Consider the following 24,621-nt stretch of genomic DNA (forward strand, 5'->3'; position numbering starts at 1 on the left):
CAAAAAAATCATCTCCCAACTTAATAAGCGTGGGGTTTAGCCTCCTCCTAGCGATGCTCCAACCGGTGGAGGTTCAATCCCAGCTTACCTACTAGTGGTGCAAGTTGTGCCGGGCTCTAAGGGTTAGGTTTTTTCTTTTGTATTTTTTTCTGCTTTTCCTGCTGACCCGACCCAACCTGATCTGATTTGAAAAATCAGGTTGGGTTAGTGGTGAGAGGCTTAAGATGGGTTAGGTAATCTAAAGTTACATGAAACTCGAGCATCTACTTTGCGGTACTACAGTTGTAACTTCATCTTAAGCAAGAAGTTCAATCCCGGAGACAAGGTCCTACTCTGGCACATCTTGGAGACAGGGTTGACCCACTTCAACCAGAGGATCAGGTTGGGTCAGGTTAGGGCTTGGGTTTTGGCTCCTCAGGTTGGACTAGGATTGGCCTCAGCCCAACCCAACCAAGCCCGAGTTGCACCACCATTACGTACCAAAGAAGAAGAAAAAAGGAATAAGTATACTCATATCCGCACTACCATGTTTTGATAATTGCAATAACTCGCCTTGTTTTTTTATCTTTTTAACTAGCTGTCAAAGGTTTAACCCGCCAATAATAATTCGTAAAATTTAGGAGTGATACAACAAGTATTTCTGAAAATACATGTTTTTTATAATTGGTAAATTGGGGTTAGGCAAGACCCCCACCTAGGGGTTGCAAACTGAACCGAAATCGAGCCGAAACCGAACTGAAAATTCGGTTTGGTTTCACCGATTCAAATTTCGGTTCGGTAGAACCAATCCGATGATCTGTTTAGTTTGGTTTGGTTCGGTCTGGACAATGATAAATGCGCCCTCACTGGTTTGGTTCAGTTTGGACATATATATGTTCGGTTCGGTTTCGGTTTGGAGTGTAAGCATGTTCGGTTTGGGGGTCAAACCGAACCGAAACCCAAACTGTTGCCACCCCTACCTCCACCGGATACAATAAAGAGTAAGATTGTGAAAACACCTATGAAAGTCAATGGGGATAATTTTTGAAAGGATTCAGAAATTGGCACTACCTTGTTTTAATAGTTGCTCTTTTTCTATAACTTTTTGGGAACTGTAATAATATTGGACACATGTTTTAAAAATGAAAAGACAAGCTGGGTTTGTTCAATTATTAAAACATGGTAGTTCCAGCATCATCAGCACCTATTAGAAAAGGGAAATGATATAGACACAACCATGTTTTGTGAATAGGTTGGAACTCAACTGCTATCATATTCTTTAACCAATTGTCAAAGGTTGCTAACAGCTTTTCTGAAAGTGTAACAGCTAGTTAGGCATGTAAGATAAAGTGAGCTCGCGCCTATTATCGAAAGTCAAAACCAGACGAAGTTCCGAACATCTCCCCCTTGACTGCCGGGCTTTGGAAATGCCGTTTGACTTCTAGTCTTCTCCCCTCACACCCAAGCTCCTGCAACCAAACAGGGTTGGAAAATACATGAGATTTGCTAGGGACTTTGGCAGAAAGGCATTTCAGGGCTGACTGTTGCATGAGAAAGCAAAGAAAGGGGGTGAGTCTTCACATCGTTTTCTTCAAATAAATATCCTCGTGTCTGCTTTTTCTTCTCTCCCATAGTTTTTTATTCTCGTTTTAAATGTAAGCTTGAAGTTGTTTCGACTCTTGGAAGACGAAAAGAGAAACGAAGAAAGGCATGGATGCCTTGCTTTTATTCCACAGCAAAAGGGTTTTCTTTGTGGGCTACAACAAGCCATTCCTCATCTTTCTTCTCTCTTTTGCAAACTTTCAAGAGAAGGTCCCTTGTTTATATGTATATATAAACTTGGAAACGTTATCTAAATGCAATCGTTTATTAGTCTTGAAATTTTTACCTGATTCATATTTCCTCTTCTTTAGGAATGGGAAATAACTTTGGTGTGTTGCCCTCAATTCAGAATTTATCTTCTCTGTCTGGTACTCTTCTTTCTTCTTTTTTATTTTTTAAATTTGTCCTGCTTCTATTTCATTCTCTCTGTCAACTCGTTTTTGTTATTATTATTATTTTTTTGTTTATTACTGTTACTGGGTTATAGAAATGGGAAGGAAATTTCCCTTTTTCTTCTTCTGTCATTGATTTTTAACGTCGGTGCTTCAGGTGTACATGTTTTCTTTCGAAAATGAGAACTTTAGTGGATCCTAATGGCTGAAACCAGTCTTGGACCCAGCATCCTTACTGCAATTTAGGCCCTTTTAGATTGTGTAAACGCAATTTAAAAATGCTAAAACACACACTTATAGAGAAAGACGGCTTTCACAACACCGGAAAATCCGTTTCTCAAATAGTGAAACCGAAGTTTACACTAGCCTAAGATCCACAACCAAAATAGCAGAAGAGCAGAGTAATCACCACAAGTAGAAAGCTTCAAGAGGAACAAAACTACAAGTAGAAAGCTTCAAATTGTAATCCAATATATATGAGAGAAGAACAAAACTACAAGTAGAAAGCTTCAAGAGGAAAGCTTCAACACATAGAGAAAATATGGGCAAGTTGCCTCTCTTCTTTCTCTACCGGATGTATGGTGTTGTCGGCCGTGATGATAGCATCATTTCCTTCATATTTTCGGAACTTGGAGAACTTAGATTCGTCACCGGTAAGATGATGCCCACAACCGGAATCGACAATCCAATCATCCTCAAAATTAATGGATGCCAAAGAACCCATCGTAGTAGTTTCCGCCACGAAACATTTACCCCAATCTTCTTCATGTTTTGGATCATCAACTTTTTCGGCTACATTACTATCCTTCAATTTCACACGACAATTCTTTTGTATATGCCCAACTTTACCACATCGATAACACTTGATACCCTTTCGGTTTTCATTACCCATAACGGATGATCCTCCTTCATCTCCACCTTTTCTTGGAACATTTTTCTTCACTTTATATTTATTGAAAGGCTTCTTGTTACTTAAAAACAATGCTTCTCCTTCACTCCCGGATATTGAACAACCCGCCATTTGTCTAGCTAAAGACTCTTATGAAGCAAGACGATTTTCGAACTCCATCAAATATGGTTGCCGATCCCATCCTTGAATCGATGTGATATAAGGGATATACTCTCTCTTCAACCCACGAATAATATACTGCTTCATTCGTGCCTCTGAAATAGGCTCTTCCGGATCCAATAGAGAAATTTCCGAGCAAAGATTCCTGATCTTAAAAAAGAATTGAGAAATAGAAAGACTATCTTGTGAAGTGTTTGCCAACTCATTTTCCAACATTTGCAGACGAGCCATATTTTTCTTATTGAGCAATCCATCAAGGGTAATCCAAATCTCACTATTTACACCCAATGATGTGCTCGAACAAGTTATGAGAAATAGACCTCTTCAAAAGAAATTCAGCCTTGGCATTCTGCATCCTCCACGCTTTCAATACATCAATATTTTCTTGTGTATCTTCCAAAGCTACAACGGCATTGCCACAAACAACCTCCCATAAATCTTCTCTCACAAGATAAGACTCCATACATGTTCTCCATATCTTGTAGTTTAATTGATTTAGCAACTCAATGCTGAGTCCACTAACCCTTCCACTAATATCCATTTTCAAAGCACCGATTGAACTTCTTCACCAAGGAAATCTTGACAAGTACCAACTACCACCCTTGTAACTCTGATACCATATAGAGAAAGACGGATTTCGCAACACCAGAGAATCCTCTCCTCAAATAGTGAAACCAAAGTTTACACTAGCCCAAATTCAGCAACCATAGTAGAAGAAGAACAATGCCCAAACAAGATGTAATCCAATATATATGATGGAAGAACACAATACAAGACAAGAACAAAAAGAGAGAAGAAAGCTTCAAAACTAGGAGAAAATATGGGAAAGTTGGCACTTTGCTTCAAACACTAGCTTGCACACAGGAAAGCTTCAATAGAGGTCTTGCTAGGTAGTGGAGAATCTGTACCAAAATGAAGTAAATGAGAATAGGCTTAGTCAATGGAAAGTAAAGAGAACATAACTTAGGTAAGTGGTAGTGGGTATGGGAAAGTGGAGTCTTAATGCTTAGGGAAGTGGTGGGTTTAGAGTTTCAGGTAGGGTTTGAATTTGAAATAGGTGAGTAGTTGGAAAATATGGACCAAACATGTGTGGCTCACACATGTGCAAGCTAGGCCAACAAAAGACCAAAATGCCCACGGACACAAAATACATGTTTCTCCTCACTACATCTCTCAAAATAAAAATAAAATAAAAGCTACCTAAAAATACACTTTAAAATTTAACAACACTTATATCTCTGCCTGTGAAACAACCAATTACTCCATAAGCTTAAGTTGTTAGAGTTGGTGTTATTTTATCATTTATACTTCAACAGTCCCCTCACATGTGGCCCCTCTTTTTAGTGTTGGCCGTACACGCGACACATGTTGCCCATTTTTTGGATTTGGCCGTACATGTGGATTTTTTTTTAAATATCAAGGAGTTATTGGGTCTTGAACCCAGGACCTACCATGAGGCAATAGCTCTAATACCATGTGAAACAACCAATTACTCCAAAACCTTAAGCCGTTAGAGTTGGTGTTATTTAATCATTTATGCTTCAACACTGCCTAAACTGAATAGAACTTAATGGGGGAATTGAGATATGGACAAACACGTTGTAATTAGGCATAAGATCCAGTTGGAACAAATGGATTCCTTGAATGCTTGACATTCATGACTCCGTGATAAGCATCTCTTTAGATTTTATTTAAAAACAATCTCTTGACTTTTTCTCAGCAATGACAGCTTGCGGTTTTCTATTCTTTTATGTTGAGATTAGCTTGGCAATCATTTCTTAGGATTGTTTCCATAGTAGCCAAGATTGAAATTTTGAAGAATGACTTGTAAGTAGATCACATATTTCTAACCATTTGCTTCTCTTTCTCTAATATCTCTTATCTCCTATCTCCCTGAATTGATTTCCTTAATTAAGTTGTAAAACAATGTCTGCTTGGTCATGTGGGAGAAATGAGTGTGTTTTCATCACCTTCTATAAGCCACTTACTGGAACCTTTGCCTCCTTCCCATTGAGAATCTTTAATCAGGCTTCCATTTTTAGGCAGACCGCCTTTTCCTATGCACTTTTTGTTGATGAGCTAATGGGTGGTGCTTAAAGTTTGTGTGGTGAGGATACACCATGAAGTATTGGTGATTAGCCCATACCTTACTGTTTCCTTACGTGTTTAAGCCTCATTACAAGTGTTAACATCATTGATCTACATGCAATTGGAAACCCATTAACATTGATTGAATCTTCCAAGTCTCAGATAATTACTCCTTGGTTCTTCATAGTAATGAGAAGTGGATTGTGGTCCAAAATCACACTAAGAGAATGCTGAACTTTAGAATGAGAGAACTCTTCCAGTAACGTTGGTTTGTTATGAGAAGATTCTATAAATTGAGATGGCCATCTCAACATCTTCCGTTTGCTACATTAGTATTCATTATTTCTGACTGCATTCTCTTTAATGAACCTCTCACCATCAGAAATGATAAGTTTAGGGAAATGACTTCAGCACAACTATGTTTTGATACATGCGCTCATGTATCTTGTCTTCTAGCATTTAATTGTCAGGTAAGTGCTTTTTGGGGACAGTAAACACCCTTTTACAGCTCTTTTAAATATAAAAGACAAGAAACATGAGCGTCTTGTAACAAAACATGTTTGTGTTGAAATCATTTCCCTAAGTCTATCGCCTGTAGTTTTGTTATTGTCTAACTTTTTTCATAATTTTCCCCAGGGATGTCGTCATGGCATATATTAACTGATAAAATCTATGGGAACTACGAAATGGACTCTGAGGAGAATTTCTATGAGGCCATCCTTGACTTTTTCAGGTAAGAAATTCATCCTTTCAATTTTTGATGTTATTATAGAAGAAACTCGTAGACAAATTTTTGGACCTGTTGTGAAATATAATGGCCCATAATTTTATGAAACCATTTCATGCTTTCTCTCAACTTGTGCGATCCAGCAAGGTCAACTCAAGTATGCTCGGTATGCATTATGATGCACCAACTCTTGAAGAAGTGAAGGTTGGTTTATATATAGCATAAAAAACTCTCTGAATGTTTCTGTATATTTCATGTTCTATATTTACAAACAAATACTCCACACAATATGGATACTTTTCTTTTTAAACATAGCTGGTATTGCAATACAAGGAAAAAGCTTGGGCAATGGAAGAATTTTTTTGAAGAATTTAAGAAATTGTTTTATTCAGAGGCAGGAAGCCACTGATTCTAGTTCTCTAATGGTCTAAAATGTGAAATGGTTTCTGTTCTTGTTTATCCTTGACTAAAACGTGAAGGTTTTTATCTTCTTGGTTTTTAATAAAAGTTCAGCTTCATCATTCAACAAAAGAAAAGAGGAAAATAAACTATTCTTTAAATAACATTACCCTTTCAGATGATGTTGATACAGAATGCCTACTTTGAACATTACATTCTTATTCAAAATACTAGTTTTTTTGTATTGCACCTTTTTAATCTAGTTTTAAATGGACAAATTGCAGAGTTACTTTCATGAGAAGTTAAAAGTTGAAACGGATGTGAAGAAGAAGAAGGAATTGTTCCACAAATTTTTAATCGACAAGGTCACTCTCTCTAAGACAAGCATGCTTACAATGCTTACTGGAGTGGCAGCACCTCCAGCTGCTACTATCTTGAAGAGGACAGGAGAAAATCTCCCTCAGATCAATATCATCAGATACATACCTGATTATGTCTTTGTTCCGGGAACTACGGTGTTGACGTTGTTCGTTACCAAGTTCATAGAACACAATGCTTTTAAGAAGATCATTAACACCCGGAACGGTGAACCTAAAAATGAAACAGACGTTAAGGTACATAAATGAAGTGTATATATACTTGTCTCTAGAGATGTTACAATGATACACATCACATTCTTTCTTTATGTTTCTTTTATTATTTCTCATGTGGTTGTCTACAAGATGGAAGGAACTACTAATAAAATGATTATATCCTCTCTTGCTAAATTGAGAGGGGCTAAACCCTTGTATACAATTTATGTAGAGGAATAAGAAAATAGATGGTACATGAATGCCATCATTAAGTGGCAGTAACATAGTTTTAGCATGCTTCATGATTCTCCGTTACACAGAAGAAAGGAGAAAAAGGATTTAACATTTTGAAGAAAAATGGAAGACAAAGAACCTACATATATCAATCACATAAGAAAGAGAATTATAGAAAAAATACTTCAGAACATCCCAAAAACAACATCTGTTTTTAATCATGCCTCAGCTTCACATCATCAAACCTTTATCGGTTGCGAGATTGTCAAAACAAAACTGTTATTTAGAGAATTTTTTACCACTTTACCTCATTTCTGTGATCTCTTTTTTTTTTTATCATTGCAATAATTAGAAATGATGGTATCTTTATCAGATTTATCTTTTTCTTCCTTATTACTTCTACTTATTTACTGTACCATCTTGTTTGATGTTTACATGGTTATTCTAAAAAATCCAAGAATAATTTCAAAATATAGCATAAAATGAGTGCCAGTGGGCTCACCAAAAATCTGATGTGCCTTATCTCATCTCCATAGTGCCATCAGGGCAATCATTAAGGAGATGTCCCGTTGGTCTTCTTCAACCCATTCAGTTTCTTCATCATGGAATTATCTCTTGGGGCTCATCGTGGAAACTTTAGTGGATGATGAATTTTCAACCCATTCAGTTTCTTGATCATGAAAATATCTCTTGGGGCTCATCGTCAAAACTTCTGTGGATGATGAATTTTCGACCCATTCAGTTTCTTGATCATGAAAGTATTATAAGAGCTCTAGACAAAAAAACAAAAGAAAACAAAGAAGAAGAAAAAGAAAATAGCCAATATTTTCCATGCTACTTCAAATTGGATAGTAAACCAAGATGCTGAAACTAGGAGAACAATAAGCAGAAACATCATTTCTATAAAGATATGAAGGTATGGAGTTCAGAGGTATTCTAACTATCCAATCAAACTAGCACCTAGTATAGACTAACTAACAAAACAAGAAAAAAAAAAGGAAAGAGGAAATGTCATTATTAGAACAAGAGAGTGTGGATATCATTTCCCAATATCTTAAAAACTATGGACTTGCACTTATAGCACTTTTAGGTACAACATAAGAATGATTAAATAAATGAAAAACATTTGAATAGCTGAAAAAAAAATCCTAAGATGGATTATGAGAATTGGAGATATACTTTTGTAGTTTGCTGAAATATCGAAGTAAAATCATTGAAGGAAAAAAAATACCTAGAACTAAAACCTGTTTTGGTGGATTGCAGTTTTGGACACTGCAGAGTTCTTCTGGTGGATTGCATTTTTGGACAATGTAGGTGATGGGGTGCAAAAATAGCAGCCTGTAGCAGGCCGCCACCTGTCCTAGAGTAGGTGAACTCCAACCTATAGCAGGCCGCCACCTGTCCTGGAATAGGTGAACTCAAACCTATAGCAGGCCGCCACCTGTCCTGGAGTAGGTGAACTCCAACCTATAGCAGGCCGTCACCTGTCCTGGAGTAGGTGAACTCCAACCTATAGCAGGCCGCCACTTGTCCTGGAGTAGGTGAACTCAAACCTATAGCAGGCCGCCACCTGTCCTGGGATGGGTAATCCCACGTCACCAACTCTTCCTCTATAAAAGGGGGTTCAAAGCTCAAACCAAGGGGTAATGACCTCTTCTCCACCACTCTTAAAAACTAGCTCTGCACTCCTGCTCATACTGACTTGAGTGTCGAAGGGCCTGTTCGGAGTAACACCCCGGGTTGGTCTTCTGACCTCGTTTGCTTCTGTGCAGAACACAGCTCCTCCATTTCAATACCGCTGAACTCGACTCCTTCACTTCGGTTCCTTTGGTCTTCCAGCTCAGCTCTTACGTCACTGCCGTACCTGTTACCGATTTTCGGTCTAACAGTAGAGTTCCATGAGTCATAGCTCTCTCTCTCTCCACCATGCTTGAGGGTCCTTCACATTAAACACATCCTCACTGAAAACCTGACAATTGAAATATGACATTCTAAAAGGAGCAACAATCACAACTACAGAAGGGTACTTGCTTTTGAGTTATTTTGTGAGGAAAAGGGACTGCTTTCTTGTTGAAAAATGATCTGGTATCATGCTGTATCCAGACAACAAACTGTCAGCCCATTTAAAAGCTGACATACAGTTAAAATTTAGAGAGAGAGAGAGAGAGAGAGGGAAAACGGAAAAAATCAGACTTTTCTTTTAGAATTTCATTTGCAAGGTCCACCACAGAAAAGCAAAAACGATTAAATCATTTTCTTCATGTTATGGTGGAATGATGTGCACGAGACAAGTGATTTGTGATACTGATACAATCCAAAAAATTGGTGGGAGATGTTGAGGATGCATACTACGGAAAGTCTCACAGATGGTGGGAAGTTTACTAATAGCTAAAACTTTGGATTTTTTACTAGTTTTAAATTGCGGCAACTTCCTAAAGACTGTATACGAAAAATTGGAAATATGAAACGTTGAAATAAGGACCCGTTTGGATACCTCATATTTTGTATTTGGATTTGGAATTGAGTTTTGAATAACAAATGAATAGATCCACCAGCTCATGTTGAGGGGTAGAGAGAAGGAAGGGGGTACTTCCTACTGGAGGGGAGAGTTTGAGGAGCAAAGAGCGTGAAGGAAACTGCCAGATCTGTGGATTTCCAATTACTTATTTGGAAATCTAAGTTTTTTCACTGTCATACCCTGAATTAGAAATCCAAGAATTTGATCCGGATCCAAATCACAATGCTAAAAAGGCTGCAAATGTGAGAAATCCAAATCAATATCTTCTCGGCATCCAAACGGGCCCTAATAGAAGTTTAAGAATAAGGGACTTATTTCACGCCGCATGTTCTTGATGGTTTTCGTTCACATTAGATACCCTCATTTTAGGTCCTCCATTAAGTAGATCACAAGTAGATTGGCATCTGTTGCATGAGAGAGCAGCCACCTTGTTAGAATATGTGAGATCTCACAGTCAGATTATGTTGAATTCACACTGTTTGATCACCATGGTTCTAGATTAGGTGTGAATTCAACATAATCTGACTGTGAGATCTCGCATATTCAAACACACCTCACGAATAATGAAAAAATTTGTTGAAAAGTGAGCCTATCTGGCTGCTCTCTCATGCAACAGACGTTCCGCGAAATGCCTTGTGCGGTGGTCCCTAGCAAATACCGTTAGACCCGGTTTGTTTTTTAGCCTGTTTGTTTTGGAATTTGAGAACCGATTGTGAGTCCAAAAGTGATTATGAGACTGAAACTTATGTTTAATTTTGAGTCCAATAATTGGTTTTGTCTCAGTTTTTGAAAGCTAAAATGAAAAGGGCCTGATTTTGAGAACATTGTGAGTCCAAAACTGATTATTGGACTCAAAATTAAACGTAAGTTTTGAGTCTAATAATCAGCTCTGGACTCAATCGGTTCTCCAAAACCAAAATTTTAAATATCAATCTCTCAACTTCATGGCCGGATGAGTGCTGCTGAGATGCTTTGTAGAATGGAGTCCAGACTGCTCAAGGGATAGCTATGCCAGTGCAGAACAGACCCAAAACCACGAGGATAGAAATAATTGGATAATCTTTTCCGGGGATTGTCTACTCTACATGGATGATTTTATTATGAATAAAACCATGGGATTGGCCACACTACTTGTATAGTATACCACTATATCCTATCTATTGGGGCTATTACAATTTACAAGTAGGATTGCAAGCCTGTCCAGGGATAAGGTAAACCCCACTTTGCTATCCCCATTAAAAAATACTAACATTATGCGAGTTGGTGTGCCTCGTGAGTCGGCAGTGCCTATCTCATACACTCTTCATATTAATTAAAAATAGAAGAAATTATTATTTTATGGAGAAATTAAATCCGCACTCCCTCATTGTGATATGGCAATCCTAGCTTTTGGACAATTATCAATTATACGAACTTGTGTACGAACTTCATACCAACTTGTATATGAACTTCGTACTTATGTATTTGGTGCAAAAATAGAGGGGCGCCCTATTATACACTCGACCTTTTTCGTAATACAAGAAGGAAAATAGAGTAGAAATGATACTGGCACACCCATTGTTTGATAATAGCACTCCTCTCATCTTACTATTTAGGGGTGCAACTCAGGTCGGGAGGGTCAGGTTTTGAAGAACCCTACCTTACGTGAGAAATATCTTGGGTCGGGTATGGTTTTTTTTCCGGAAAACCCACGATTCCCAAACCCGGCCCTACCCATGATAATTCTTGGGTCGGGTTGGGTTTTTCCACGTTGGCGCGTTGTAGAAAAAAAAAACAAATCTTCAAGCAAAAAATCTCTAAATTTATGCAAGTGTATAAATTTAAGAAGGAAACTATATTTCCACATCACAAATATGATCACCTCAATGAAAACAATTATATCAATATATTGAAAAATAATTTGATATGTTATTCAAGAGATAATTAAAAATGTTATAGTACACCTACATACGTCAGGTCAGGTTTCAGGTTTTTTTTCTTTAAACCCAACCCTACCTAAGATTGAGCCAGGTTTTTAAACTAAAACCCGACCCTACGCAAGACCCATGATTTCTAAACCTAACCCATGCTATTTTCGAGTCGGGTAGGGTAAAACCCGACCCAAGTTGCACCTCTACCAAAGTTTAAAATTTTGACCGAAATCCAAAATTTCAGGTTTCGATCAACCACGAAATCGAAATTGCATATACTCGAAACGTTACATTATTTCGATTATTTCGTTAGAAATTTTGAAATTTCAATTGAAATTTCGGCCTAAATTTAAGGAATTCCACGCAAAAATCTAGCTTTTTAAAATTATTTAATACTTATCCGAAATTTCGGCCGAAATTTTCTATTGAATAAAATATTATTTTAATTCGTTTCCTAGATTTGGCCCGAAAATTTCGGTTTCGCTAAGGACCGAAATGCTTTACAAAACCGAAATTTAAAACCTTGACCCCTACTTAGGCAATACTAGTAATACTGCTACTCCCATATGCTTTAGGAGTGCCGTTATACATGATTTCCGTATTTTGTTTGGAGTGCTAATATCATTTCGCAAATTACAGGTGTGCCTTTAACATTTCATATCTCCCTCCCTTCAAAGAAAACCACATTTAGTCGCTCGTGGGTTTTCTATGACGCGTGGATATCTCGACGGCCTTAAAACACCACTGAACAGAATAAGATAGATATTGCAATGGGAAATGATATCACCACCACCATATTTTGATGATCGCAGTCCTCACATTATTAAAAAGAACGGTCCGGCCATACCCGCACCATAGGATGATTATCCCAACGGCCTTAAAATACCACCGAACAGAATAAGATAGATATTACAATGGGAAATGATATCACCACAACCTATTTCGATGATCGCACTCCTCACATTGTTAAAAAGTGCGGTGTGTCCCGCACCATAGGATGATTATCTCAACGGCCTTAAAAACACCACTGAACAGAATAAGATAGATATTGCAATCGGAAATGATATCACCACCACCGTATTTTGATGATCGCACTCCTCACATTGTTAAAAAGTACGGTATGTCCCGCACCATAGGATGATTATCTCAACGGCCTTAAAAACACCACTGACCAGAATAAGATAGATATTGCAATCGGAAATGATATCACCACGACTGTATTTTGATGATCCCACTACTCACATTGTTAAGAAGTACGGAATGTCCCGCACCATAGGATGATTATCTCAACGGCCTTAAAAACACCACCGAACAGAATAAGATAGATATTGAAATGGGAAATGACATCACCACCACCGGATTTTGATTAACACACTCCTCACATTGTTAAAAAGTACGGTATGGTCCGGTATGGTCCGCACTATAGGATGATCCAAACCGTCCATTAGATGGGCCACAGCCTAAATAGGCTGTGCCCAAAAATCGTTCCCATAAGTTGATCTTAACCCTCCGATCTTTATAGGGATTGAATATTAGAGGGTCGATCCTAACCCTCTATAGATCGAAGGGTTAGGATCAACCTATGAAAATGAATTTTGGGACGCAACCTATTTACCATACCATACTTTTTAATGAAGTGAGGAGTGGCATCACAATACGGTAGTGGTGATATCATTTCTCTATTGCAATATCAACAAAACAACGTAAATCATCTTCGACAGCCCCCCAAAAATCTCCTCAGCCACAAATTCCCCAACCTTCTTTTTCTCAGAGACAATAGTCACGTGCTTTATGCTCACCGAGCATTATTTTTCAGGTATCTTCTCTTCCAAGAAGAACTAAAATAATTGCAATGTAAATGATAACGTCTCTCTTGTTTTTATGTTTCTGTTTGTTTGTTCCCTCGTTTTCTTCTTTGAAGTTGCATTCAGAGCTTTCAATTTCGCCCATGTTAGACCTTCTTGTTCAAGACCCATTTCACAACACACAATAATGAGAAAACCCACTTCATAATTCACTTTTTTAGGATAAGAATCACTTTTAAAATAGTTGAAATTGGTTGTCTTTTATCGTTTCTAGCTTGCTCCGATGAAACCCATGTAACTTTCTTGTTTTGGAGTGATTTGGATGGTGGGATGTGGGTTAGGGAACTAGATATTGGTTAAAAAGGTTGTTTGGATTCGATACTTTTTATTTTATTTTATCTTGTTTTGTATATATATATATAGAATGAGATTGGAGTGGATATGAACTTTGTTGTTAGTGTGTGTGGTTGGAATTTGTTGATGATGGAGAGTAAATTGTTTGATTCGCGAACCGCGTCGGAGATAGTGGGTTTGGGGAAGACATGTTCAAATCCTTTTTTGGCCTGCAGGTGCAGGGGTAGTGTTGGAATCTCACTTCGGTTCGCCTGTTCTTCTCGAGGTAGTTCCTTTTTCTTTCTAAAGTGGTGGAGTGAGATTTTCACATATTTTGAAGCGTCTCATTAGTTTGATTTGTGAGTCTCTTTTGCCACTTGATAGGTAGCTTTAATTTTGTTTTTTTCTTAAAAAAAAGTTTGATTGAACTTGTGTTGTTTTTTGGGGTTGTGGAGGGCTTAGAAAGTATGAATTTCCATTAGTTTACACTGATGGAAGCTTGAGACATTGTGTTGGAATCTGGGATTTGTTGAGTTTATAGCTGGTTCGATACGAGAGGTAATAACCAAATACATTGATGAATTTGGATCGCAAAGTGCGTAATTTTATTTCTGACTTGGTTTAGTTTTAGGCAATTGTGGCTTTTAAGCTAGTTTCTTATTTTTTGCTTTGATGATTTGCTCTTTATTGTAGCGGTGTAATTCTTTTAGATTTTGTTTTAAAAACTTTATTGCCCTTTTGAATTTCATAATTTGTTCTTAACAGTCAATTATGGATAAGCCATGATGTATTGATGTGAAGAGACATGTTTTGGTAAACCTTTTACAGTGCTGCATTCTGGAAGGACAGAGCTGTACACTTCCAACCTTCCGAAATTTGAAAATTATTTCTTTTCCAACTTGGGGAAGCTGTTTTCTTTGAAAACATGAATTCTGTAAATTGTGTACTATTTGGTACATTAATGGCCTCTTTGGGTACTACCAGAATCAGTCCTTAATTGCTAATAAGATTATTTTAAGTCAATCTTATTCATAAATTGGACATCAAGGTCACTTTGAAAGCCATTAAATAAGATTGAATCTGATAGATATAATAGTATTATAACCATTGCAAATAATTTTTTAAGGGTATCCCAAGAGGCCTTAACTTATGATACCCTGTTTCTCTCCCACAATTGTTGCGTCGTATGTGCAAGGTTAAGGTAGTTGTTTTGTATATTTTAGTTGCATTTGTAATGGAAAATCAGCTCATTTTCTAGGTTTTTTTTAATGATGAGCTTATTTTCTAAGGTCCCGCTTCTTGTACTGGGGAGTTTAGGATGAATGTCTACAAATTTATGAACCTGTACAATCATCAGTATCTAATGATCATTCTTTATCTAAGTTGTTTTTTTTCTTTTTGATTTTTCTAATTCAGGCATTTCACTCAAGGCTTCTTGTACGGCTGCTAGAACCTCAAGTCAAGATATCCATTCCGCCGGACAAGGAAACTTATTGTCGGGGTGTGACTCGTCTAGGATAAATGGAATAAATGGCGCCTGTTCGAGTTCGTCATCCAGTGAAGTCTATGTACTCGATACGTATGAAGATGAGTATGAGGGAGTTATGGTTAATCCCGAAAGATTACCATATGATGCAAATGATTTTGCTTCTATCCTTCAGGCCTCTCTTTCTCATTGGAAATTGCAGGTACCTTGGTTCTTGAACCTGTGAAAAGGCTTCTCTACATAATGATGAATATATTTTGTTGTTTTAAATTTAGGGTGCTTTACTGTTGTTCTCTCTGTAGCCTGTAAGCAGACACATCGGATAGAAGGGTTTGATATGACCACCCTAAGAGACCTGATATTTGTTCAACAGAAAACATAAATCTAGAATTTTTTTTAATGGTTAAGAATTTCATTGAAAAAGACTGAGATGGTCAAGATATACAAATACAAAGAGGGAACATAATAGAAATAGACAATATACTAGATTTTATATAAAACACATCTAGATGTACAGTGCATATTTAAAATAGGAGGCTGGTATACTCGATTTCCATCTTGATAAACATGTATTTGAATAATGCACATATCAATATGTCAATTTTAGAAAGAATGATGGTATCATGGTATACTGTTAATGTAAGTTATGATAACTGATCATCAAAGTGAATGTGTTAGTTGCTATATCGTTCTAAGTTTGCCCTTTTTTTTTCTTTACTTTTATAGCTCCATTGTATTTAGAAATTGGAACCACATCTGGATGCATAAATGTTCTCAGCGATACTAGAATTTACTTTATTGGAGAATTATAAAGATGACATTTTTACATTGCTCTTAACCTTTTGTTTCTCTGTACTTACCACTCAGATGTGGCTGGACAAACTAATGTAAGGAGGATTGCATATGCAGTAGATGGTGTCACTTGTAAGAGCATAAAGATATTATCGGTGTCCATCAGTCATATAACATTTGCTTGATAATTGGGGCATGCATTGCTTCTTTCTGATCTCCATTTTTGTAGTCTGTTTGACTAGTAGCTCTAGAACCATTTCTTTGTGAATTTGGGATATGAAAATCCATTAATGTGCAAACAATATGGTATGAATGAAACAACTTTAAACATTTAAAACTGTTTCATTGTACTGATTTTGCAAATCAGATTGTTAGTGAAGATGACATATGAATTTGCTTCTGGTTTCTATTTGAACTTATAGCTTTGATTCATTGTTGCATTTGTTAAGAACTTGTAGATCTTTTCCAGGCACCTAATTCCTCCTGGTCCTAATTATAGTTTTGGTAAAATCGGAGATAGCGCAATAAATCGTAATGATCTAGAAAATTGTTGAACATAGGCATGAGCCTATAGGCTTCCATGAGCATATCCAACATAGTGTATTCTGTTGCAGTCATTTAGAACTACCATGAGAAGTTGCAAATAAAGTGATTTTATATTTCTGGTAATCTCTTCTCTCATAATACCATCATTCACAAGAAAAAAACACAATTTAGAAACATATATTTCTGACAAACTTTTCTCCCATGCTAAAAATATGCTTAGAAATTCTGGGAAGCTCTATTTTGACCATTCTTACAAATTATTGGAAGAATATCCAATTGCATTTTGAATTTCAAATCAAAAGTACTTAAACGCCTATTCTGTTTTCACATACATCCAGAGGTTATTGGGATTATACTAGTTGAACAGAAAATAAAGGTGGATGCAAATACCATTTGATATTTGAGGGCACTATTACTCTCTTGTCTCCTCTGAGGACAACCTTGTGAGAGATGTGGGAGTATTCTTAAAGGCAACACGAATGTACTTAGGTCATGCTCTTGGACATATAAGCAACATGCATATATTTGGTCATGCTATTGCCAATGAACATTTTATAGGAAACATGTGTGGTCATGTTCAAGAGCAGTGTGCAGATACATTTTAATGTTTAGCTAGTTTTTATCTTCTTCATTATTATAACTTAAAGTTAATTGGTAGGCTCTTTGCTTTTGATTCATTGTGGTCCATAGTCAATAAGTTTCTATAATTTCATTGCAGGGAAAGAAGGGAGTGTGGCTTAAGTTGCCAGTGGAACGATCTGAGCTTGTTCCAATTGCTGTGAAGGTACACTTTAATGTTTTCATTTATTCTATAAGAAGGACCCCTCTCTCCCTCCTTCCCTCTCTCAACCAATAGATCAGAGAAAGCAACAAGAGGAAATCCCCTGGAAGTTGGAGACAATCTCTTGCCACTGTAGCACTTTTCAGTTTTCTTATTCGAGGAAAACCAATAACCCTCTCCTGTCTTTCATCCTGGTTATGCTAAACTATTCCTCTCTATAATACCATCAGAAACAACACCAAGAGATTTTATATGGTGCCCAAGCGTGAAGTCCAGTGCAGGATTTCACACCCTTGATATTTGATCCAACAGCAGCCCACATTTTAAGAGGCTGCTGTCGGATCAAATATCAAGAGCAGTACTTTTGACGTACCGTCTACACCGAACTTCACTCTCAGGCACCATATAGTTTCACACAACACCAATACCAACATTGTGGATAGCTACAATGTTATTATGTAAACCTAGTCTTTGGCCTTGTAAGAGTTAAAGAAATATTTACTTAATTATTTGAATGCCAGAGTTTGTAAAAAATTATAGACAGTCCTGCATTCATTCTTATGTCAGGCTAAGGCAGATAAATTTCCAAAGTAAAGATGTTGCTGCAATTATGCTCAATTTTGAATGTCAGAGTTTGTAAAAAAATTATACATTGTCCCGCATACATTCTTATGTCAGGTTAAGGCAGATAAATTTCGAAAGTAAAGATGTTGCTACAATTATGCTCACCGCATGCATTGAGTTAATCCTTGCAGTTTTGACTAGTAGATCCCCACAAAAAGAGCTTGTTTGGGGTAGTTAATCTGGTATTTCATCAAATTCACTTACATCTTCTAGTCGTTTCAAAGCTTTCCTTCATATAGTCTTACAAGATATTGAGTGTACCTATCAAGGTAGAAATCTGCGTAGTACAGCTTAAGAATGTTGCTCAAACAATCTCAATATATAGGCCCTGTTTGTTTAAGATTATGCCGACTGATTGTGAGTTCAAAACCAATTACTGGACTCAAATTTATGTTTAATTTTGAGTCCAATAATTGGTTTGGGACTCACAATCGGTTTGCATAATCTCAAACGAACAGGGCCATAACGTATGGAGTCTTTGAAATTATTGATACTGTTACAGGTAGGATTCCAATACCACCATGCTGAGCAAGGATATGTAATGCTAACATATTGGATTCCTGAAGGACCTTGCATGCTCCCTGCTAATGCTTCACATCAAGTGGGAGTCGGGGGATTTGTGGTCAATGACAAAAATGAGGTATGCTTATAAATCGTGTTGGGATGAAATTGCGAACTCTTGCATGTACAGGTCTGTGCATGAATGATCATTTCTCATCTTGGTTTCTCATGCTCTCTCTCTCTCTCTCTCTCATCCCAAATTTAGAGGATTAGAACCGTCCAGTGCTGGGGATTTTTGGTTGTGGCCCATCCACTATATAGCCCATTAGATGAACAGTTTGGGTCACAAGGTGGTGGGCCCCACATGCTTTCACCTCCAGTGTTTTTCCTTGGAAAAATATACATGTAGACACCATATAATTTCTCAAACTGTTAATATATTCCAATCATTTAATTACTTTATTATGTTAATTATTTTCTGACAAATTTGCTTTTACATTATGATAATATAGCTGCATTTTTGCATTAAGGATATTCCATGATCATTGTATCTAATCACCCTGTTCCCGAACCCTAGTCACATAAGTTCTATTACTGTCTCAAGCCTTTGGAATGACTATTTTACTCCTTACTTTCAAAACTAACAATGGCAGTGTACACCACAGTCTGAGATTGACTACCGCATTGTCTGAGATTGGCCAGACGCCGTGATTTTGAAAGGTTACTCTAGCGTATGACCAGAGTAACTTGAATTTCTTGAAAGGGTGCTATGGAAAATTTTGAAATGGAAAATATTCTCCTCAGCGAGGACCTGTATTATCGTTGTTTTTTTTTTAATTTTTACAAATTATCATTTTGCTGCTTGCTTTCAACTCAGTTGAGAATACCGCCCAACTTGAATTTCTTGCAATCCAATTCCATTTTTTTATAAGTAACTTCTAGGAAATAACCATTAGACACAATGCATGACATGAAATGCTTTGGCAGTAGCATATGCAAACAATTGTTCATATGTAACTATAGTAAAATTTAACTTTGATTCTCTAGGTATAATGCTTAGCCTTCATTTGTATTTTATAGTGCAAATTTTTCCATTGTTCACAGGTACTTGTTGTGCAAGAAAAGCATTGTTCTTCAACATCTAAAGGTTCTTGGAAATTACCAACTGGTTTCATTCATGAGGTACTTGGTTTCCACAACAATGTTAGTCACTTGTGCTGGTAAAACCCCTGTTTTTTTTCTTCTCTTACCTACATTATGATCCCTTGTTCATCGTTTACCAGTCTGAGGAGATTTTTACTGGAGTCATAAGAGAAGTTAAGGAGGAAACTGGTGTAAGCAGCAAAGATGTCATTCCATTCTTTTCCCTGTTGGTTCTAATTGTTTTTATTTCCCTTTCTTTTTGCTCATTGAGACTCGTCATCTTACACCAATCTCTAATCAAGCATATCATTGTGTTAACTGCATTTCTCTTTGATATCGCAGATCGATACAGAATTTGTGGAAGTGATTGCTTTTAGGTAATGATGGTTATGTTTTCTTAGCGTGGTTGCAAATGTAATTTCGTAAAACATGGGTGAAATAAAATGACTTACGATCTCTCAATTATGTAAAAACATATTAGTGTAAATATTTATGTCCAGGTAGTTAAAAGCAATTTTTGCTAGCCTGTTGCCTGGAAATTCACCAATAAGAAAGTTGACCTTTGGTTTGTGGCAAAACATGCTGAATCCCTAAAAGAAAATACTAACCAAGAAGCGTTATTTGTGCCATCACTGTGCTCTGTATTAGCAAGTGAAAGCCGGCTTTTCAGGAATTATATTGTTTAGTTTTGGATTTTCAAATCTGAAATCCTTGTGAAACAAATTGAGCTAGGAAGCATTCTGTTGTGACTTGTACTCTTCCCAAATTTGAATTAAACCAACTTTTCAGCAGTTAATAATATATTAAAGAAATAAGTTAAATAACCATATGGAATTACAGAGAATTATCAATACAATATATAAAAGGCTTTTGGACATTTTTCATGCGTTCAAAACCTCATCTTCCTAATCATCATATTTTATAAGCCTAAGGTCATGTTTTTGAAATATACACACTCGTATCGCACTCCTAGGATCAGTGTAAAAATTTATGTCCATGTAGGCTTGTCTGTTGCATGGAAATGCACCGACAAGAAGGTTGAGCTTTGGTTTATGGTCAAATATGCTGAATTCCTAAACAAAAACTGACCAATAAGATATACCTGTGCCTTGATTGTCATCTGAAATAACAATTGAAAACCAGATTTTCAGGAGTAAGAACGTTGGGTTTTAGGTTTTAAAATCTTAAACTCCTGAGAAAAATTGTGCCAGAAATCATTTTGTTGTGACTTCATTTTCTTCTCAGATTCAAAGTAAGACCAACAACACTTCATACCATATTATAATCTCAAGAAATAACCATATGGAGCTACAAAGAATTATCAATACCATATGTAAAGTGGTTTTTGTCATTTTTCAGTTAGATGGAAACCTTATATTGCTCTTCAGAATATTTTGTAAGCATAAGGGTGATTTTGAAATACGTATTCTTGTATTGTAGTCCTGGACATTTCTCTGCGATATTAATTCATAAACCTTACTACTTAACAGAACTGGTTCTCTAGGATGATATTAGTAGCACAAAATTAAGTTGAGGGGATATTTGCACAAAAATGGTGGGAGAAATCATTTAGTATCACTCATAATTAGCTCAAATGGGCTACTACTAACTGATTCGCACTAAACAATTGACAGATTTTATAAATGAACATTTTCACTCTTTTGAATTTAATGTTCAAAAACTTTTAGCTGGATAAAAACTCGCCAATTGTAGCGACTAAACAGGTCAAAGGAGTTTTTGATTGACTCAGTAAGGTCAAAGCTGACTCGATTTGGGTGAGTCAATGATTAACTTGGGGAATTTTGAAGTGTTGCTTGATTACAGTTTTCATGTTGCAATTCACCTAAATTGAATGGGTGCACTAAAGTAATGATGTCCCATTTAATACAGTTATGAATGAATATTTGTTACTCTATAATGGTTCGTGATTAAATTGGTATGCCTGACAATTCTTGATGTACACTTAAGAGATCAAGCTTTCATTTCTAGCAGTATGATATTGTACCTTTCCAGTTCTATAAATTGATAAGTTTGTTAAGGGTGCTACCATTTTATTTTCATGTCACTCAATTTTTATGTGATTGCTTTATTTTTTGGGTTTGAATTTATCCATATAGTCTTTCCTAGGAAAGTTTTGTAACTATTACATCTTAACAAGAGCTAATGTCAGCACTTCAGCGATAATATTTTTCCCATAAATTTATCTGCAGGCATGCACACCATGTGGCTTTTGAAAAGTCAGATCTGTTTTTCATCTGCATGCTGAGACCTCTATCTACTCAGATTGCTATCGACGAGATGGAAATTCAAGCTGCCAAGGTAAATTAATTACCCAGAAATTTAATTAAGTTGACGTACTGTCTCCTGAAATGGAAAAAACCCACCTTTGAACTTTATAAAATAAACATAAAGAAGATGAAGGAGAAGAACAAATATTGTTTCTCAGATAAACAATAAAAGAATTTCTCTACATTTTGCATTCTCTTGTTCTATCTGCATAACCTACTACCGACATCTCGGATATTGGAGTATTACTAAAAATCTAGTATACTCCATAGATAACAGACCAACACAAATTCAAATTTTACATCACCTTAACCATGCCGATGTCCTAAAGATCTATGTTAACCATGCCGATGTCCCAGTAAGGAGCATGGAAACCTGCCATTTACTGATTTTCAACAGGTTGGATACAAATTAATGGTTGCAAAATGTAAGTGCATGCCACTAGGATATGACATGTTATTACTCTTTGGAAGTTGAAAATTGACCTTTGCCTTGTACCATCCATTATATAGAGAAAAATTACTGCAATAACTCACAGTAATGTATCTACAATAGTCAATAACCTTCTCTCATCCCCTAGTTCTGCACTGTGTTGTTCTGGGTCTGAGTCTAATATTTCAAGTATTGTTATTTATTCACGAAAATGAAGAGAAAAAAATCAAGTAGTTTTTGTTAAGCCAGCTAGGATTGAACCTACGACCTCATGGTTGAGGGCCAAAGCCTCAACCAATTGAGCTACAGGCCTAATCCCCCAAAAATAAATATAATAAAAAAATCAAACATTGTCATGAAATGAAAGCTAGGACACTACCTTATAATTTGGGCGATGATATTTTCACAACCCCTGCAGTTCGCATGCGCCCCCTTATAACGTGAACAGTGGGCAACTTTATCGCTTTTTGACGTCAAATCACGTTATAGGGGGGGGGGGTTTGAAAATATCATCGCCCTATAATGTAAGATTATCTGTTGGACCTCATTTCTGAATCCTAGGTACTTCTCTTTACTCTTCTGCAGTGGATGCCCCTTGTGGAATTTGTAGAGCAGTCATTTATCCAAGGAGACAACATGTTCAAGAAGATCATTGACATTTGCATTGCACGCCTTAGGAAGCATTATTGCGGATTAACTGCTCATCATGTGATCTCGAAATTCGATGGCAGATCATCTTCTTTGTACTATAATGTGGTGGAGGACCCAGATTTCAACTGCCAAGCAAATTGAAGATATGTCTACTCCATGGATATATTTTTTTTGTTATTGTTCATAAATTTTATTTCTTTTTTCAACCAGCTAATTGGGATTGACCTCATGACCTCGACATTGTGAACCCTTATGTTCTACCTCCCCCCATTGCACAGGGTTCAACCCCAGTAGCACTCCATATGTGTATTGTGAAGCTTTTGAATGTATATATATTTCACATAAAGGTAATTATTGCGTAATTAACAAAATTTTTGACTGTAGATATATTTAATAAAAAAAACACTATCCATATACTAATGTGTCTAAAACATACTATAACCAAGCAAGCTACTAATGAATTCTCTTTTCTTGTTGGGTCTTAGTTGATAAGAGGCAAGAGAGCAATTTGTGTTTGCCTTATACAAGGGTTTTCACTCTCACTTAACAGTTGATGAAAGAAATTAGAAAGGTGGAATGATCCAGTTCTCAGCTAATTGGCACCATATTATGGTGCAACTCCCATGCATGAGACATTTTTCGATCCGGACTGAATACTTTGATTGAAGGCCCTGTTTGGATTGCAGGAAAAGAATTTCTTGTGGAAAATTTTTCCCTACTTTCGATCTAAAATGGGCCCAAAACAAATTTGACGCATTGTTTGAAGTGGAAAATGGGCATAAATTTTTTACCCCCATTTTCGGTACAAAGAAACAGAGCCTAGGAAAGTTTTAAGTGGGAAATGGGCATAAAATTTTTACCCCCATTTTCGGTAGTAAGAAACAGAGCCTAGGAAACATTTTTTGGTTTCCAACATTTAGAGGGAAATGATATTGTGAGAATTTATATGATGGGTGGCCGTGAAAACACGTGAAGTCTAAAAAAAAGTAGGTGCGGCCCACTTTTTTTTATGATCCAAACGTTCATCTGTTTGGGCACAACGTTAATAGGTTGTGCCGCAAAAATCATTTCCATAGGATGATCCTAACCCTCCGATCTGTAGAAAATTTCATAAATGATTTTTGGAAATCTCCATATTCAGATCAGTTTAGATCGGAGGGTTAGGATCATCCTATGGAAATGATTTTTGGGGCCCAAACAGATGAACGGTTTGGATCATAAAAAAATGTGGGCCGTACCAACTTTTTTAGACTTCACATGTTTTCACGGCCACCCATCATATAAATTCTCATGATGTTGTTATGGCTCTTACAACATAATGCACATCCGAACTTTCATGGGGTAGAAGTAGAGCTCTTACAAACTAGACAGTACTTTTCAATCCTAAGTTGTGGGCAAGCTTGGATGCTCGAAAGGTTGTAGACAAACATGACTTGTTCAAAACTACAAAAATACCACTGGTCTGAAAAATTAAGGCTGCTGATATTCGCAGGACCATGATGCTAGCACTACTATGTTTTCGTAAGGAGGGTGAAACCGAGAGTGCAGCCAAAGAAATAGTCTTTTCCCTCGATAGAAATCACTTGGCTTTTTGTTTAAACAAGGTGACAAGGGTGGCACCTTTTCCAAGGGCATGCCCGGTCGGGCACATTATAAAAACTCCGTTTTCAAAATGTAGGGTCAAAATGTAGGGTTGAAGATGGACTCGAAATGGGAGGGCATCGATTGAGCAGGACTCAGGTGCTGTAACA

General features: G+C 36.8%; 2 protein-coding genes across 5 annotated transcripts; both read left to right on the forward strand.

The window, feature by feature from the left end:
* The first annotated feature begins 883 nt into the window (after positions 1-883).
* LOC143876521 (calcium ion-binding protein) lies at positions 884-7,023 on the forward strand. 3 transcript variants are annotated; one of them, XM_077378223.1, is made up of 5 exons: positions 884-1,548; positions 1,893-1,949; positions 5,767-5,863; positions 6,001-6,061; positions 6,541-7,023. In XM_077378223.1, exons 2-5 carry the CDS (start codon positions 1,895-1,897, stop codon positions 6,880-6,882), a joined length of 555 nt encoding a protein of 184 aa, XP_077234338.1. In that variant the 5' UTR covers positions 884-1,548; positions 1,893-1,894; the 3' UTR covers positions 6,883-7,023. The 3 variants fall into 3 exon arrangements, with proteins under 3 accessions (XP_077234338.1, XP_077234339.1, XP_077234337.1); XM_077378224.1 differs by lacking the exon at positions 884-1,548 and adding an exon at positions 1,605-1,791; XM_077378222.1 differs by lacking the exon at positions 884-1,548 and having other exon boundaries at positions 1,798-1,949.
* A 6,127-nt stretch (positions 7,024-13,150) lies between these two features.
* Positions 13,151-23,241, forward strand: LOC143877264 (nudix hydrolase 8-like). 2 transcript variants are annotated; one of them, XM_077379224.1, is made up of 9 exons: positions 13,151-13,306; positions 15,045-15,316; positions 17,171-17,236; positions 18,360-18,497; positions 19,463-19,540; positions 19,642-19,692; positions 19,844-19,878; positions 21,712-21,820; positions 22,805-23,241. In XM_077379224.1, exons 1-9 carry the CDS (start codon positions 13,282-13,284, stop codon positions 23,009-23,011), a joined length of 981 nt encoding a protein of 326 aa, XP_077235339.1. In that variant the 5' UTR covers positions 13,151-13,281; the 3' UTR covers positions 23,012-23,241. The 2 variants fall into 2 exon arrangements, with proteins under 2 accessions (XP_077235339.1, XP_077235338.1); XM_077379223.1 differs by lacking the exon at positions 13,151-13,306 and adding an exon at positions 13,317-13,914.
* Positions 23,242-24,621: the final 1,380 nt, after the last annotated feature.

This window comes from Tasmannia lanceolata, unplaced genomic scaffold (assembly GCF_043159265.1).
Source record: "Tasmannia lanceolata isolate RefF3 unplaced genomic scaffold, GAP_Taslan_0.1 ptg000005l, whole genome shotgun sequence".
NCBI lineage: Eukaryota > Viridiplantae > Streptophyta > Magnoliopsida > Canellales > Winteraceae > Tasmannia > Tasmannia lanceolata.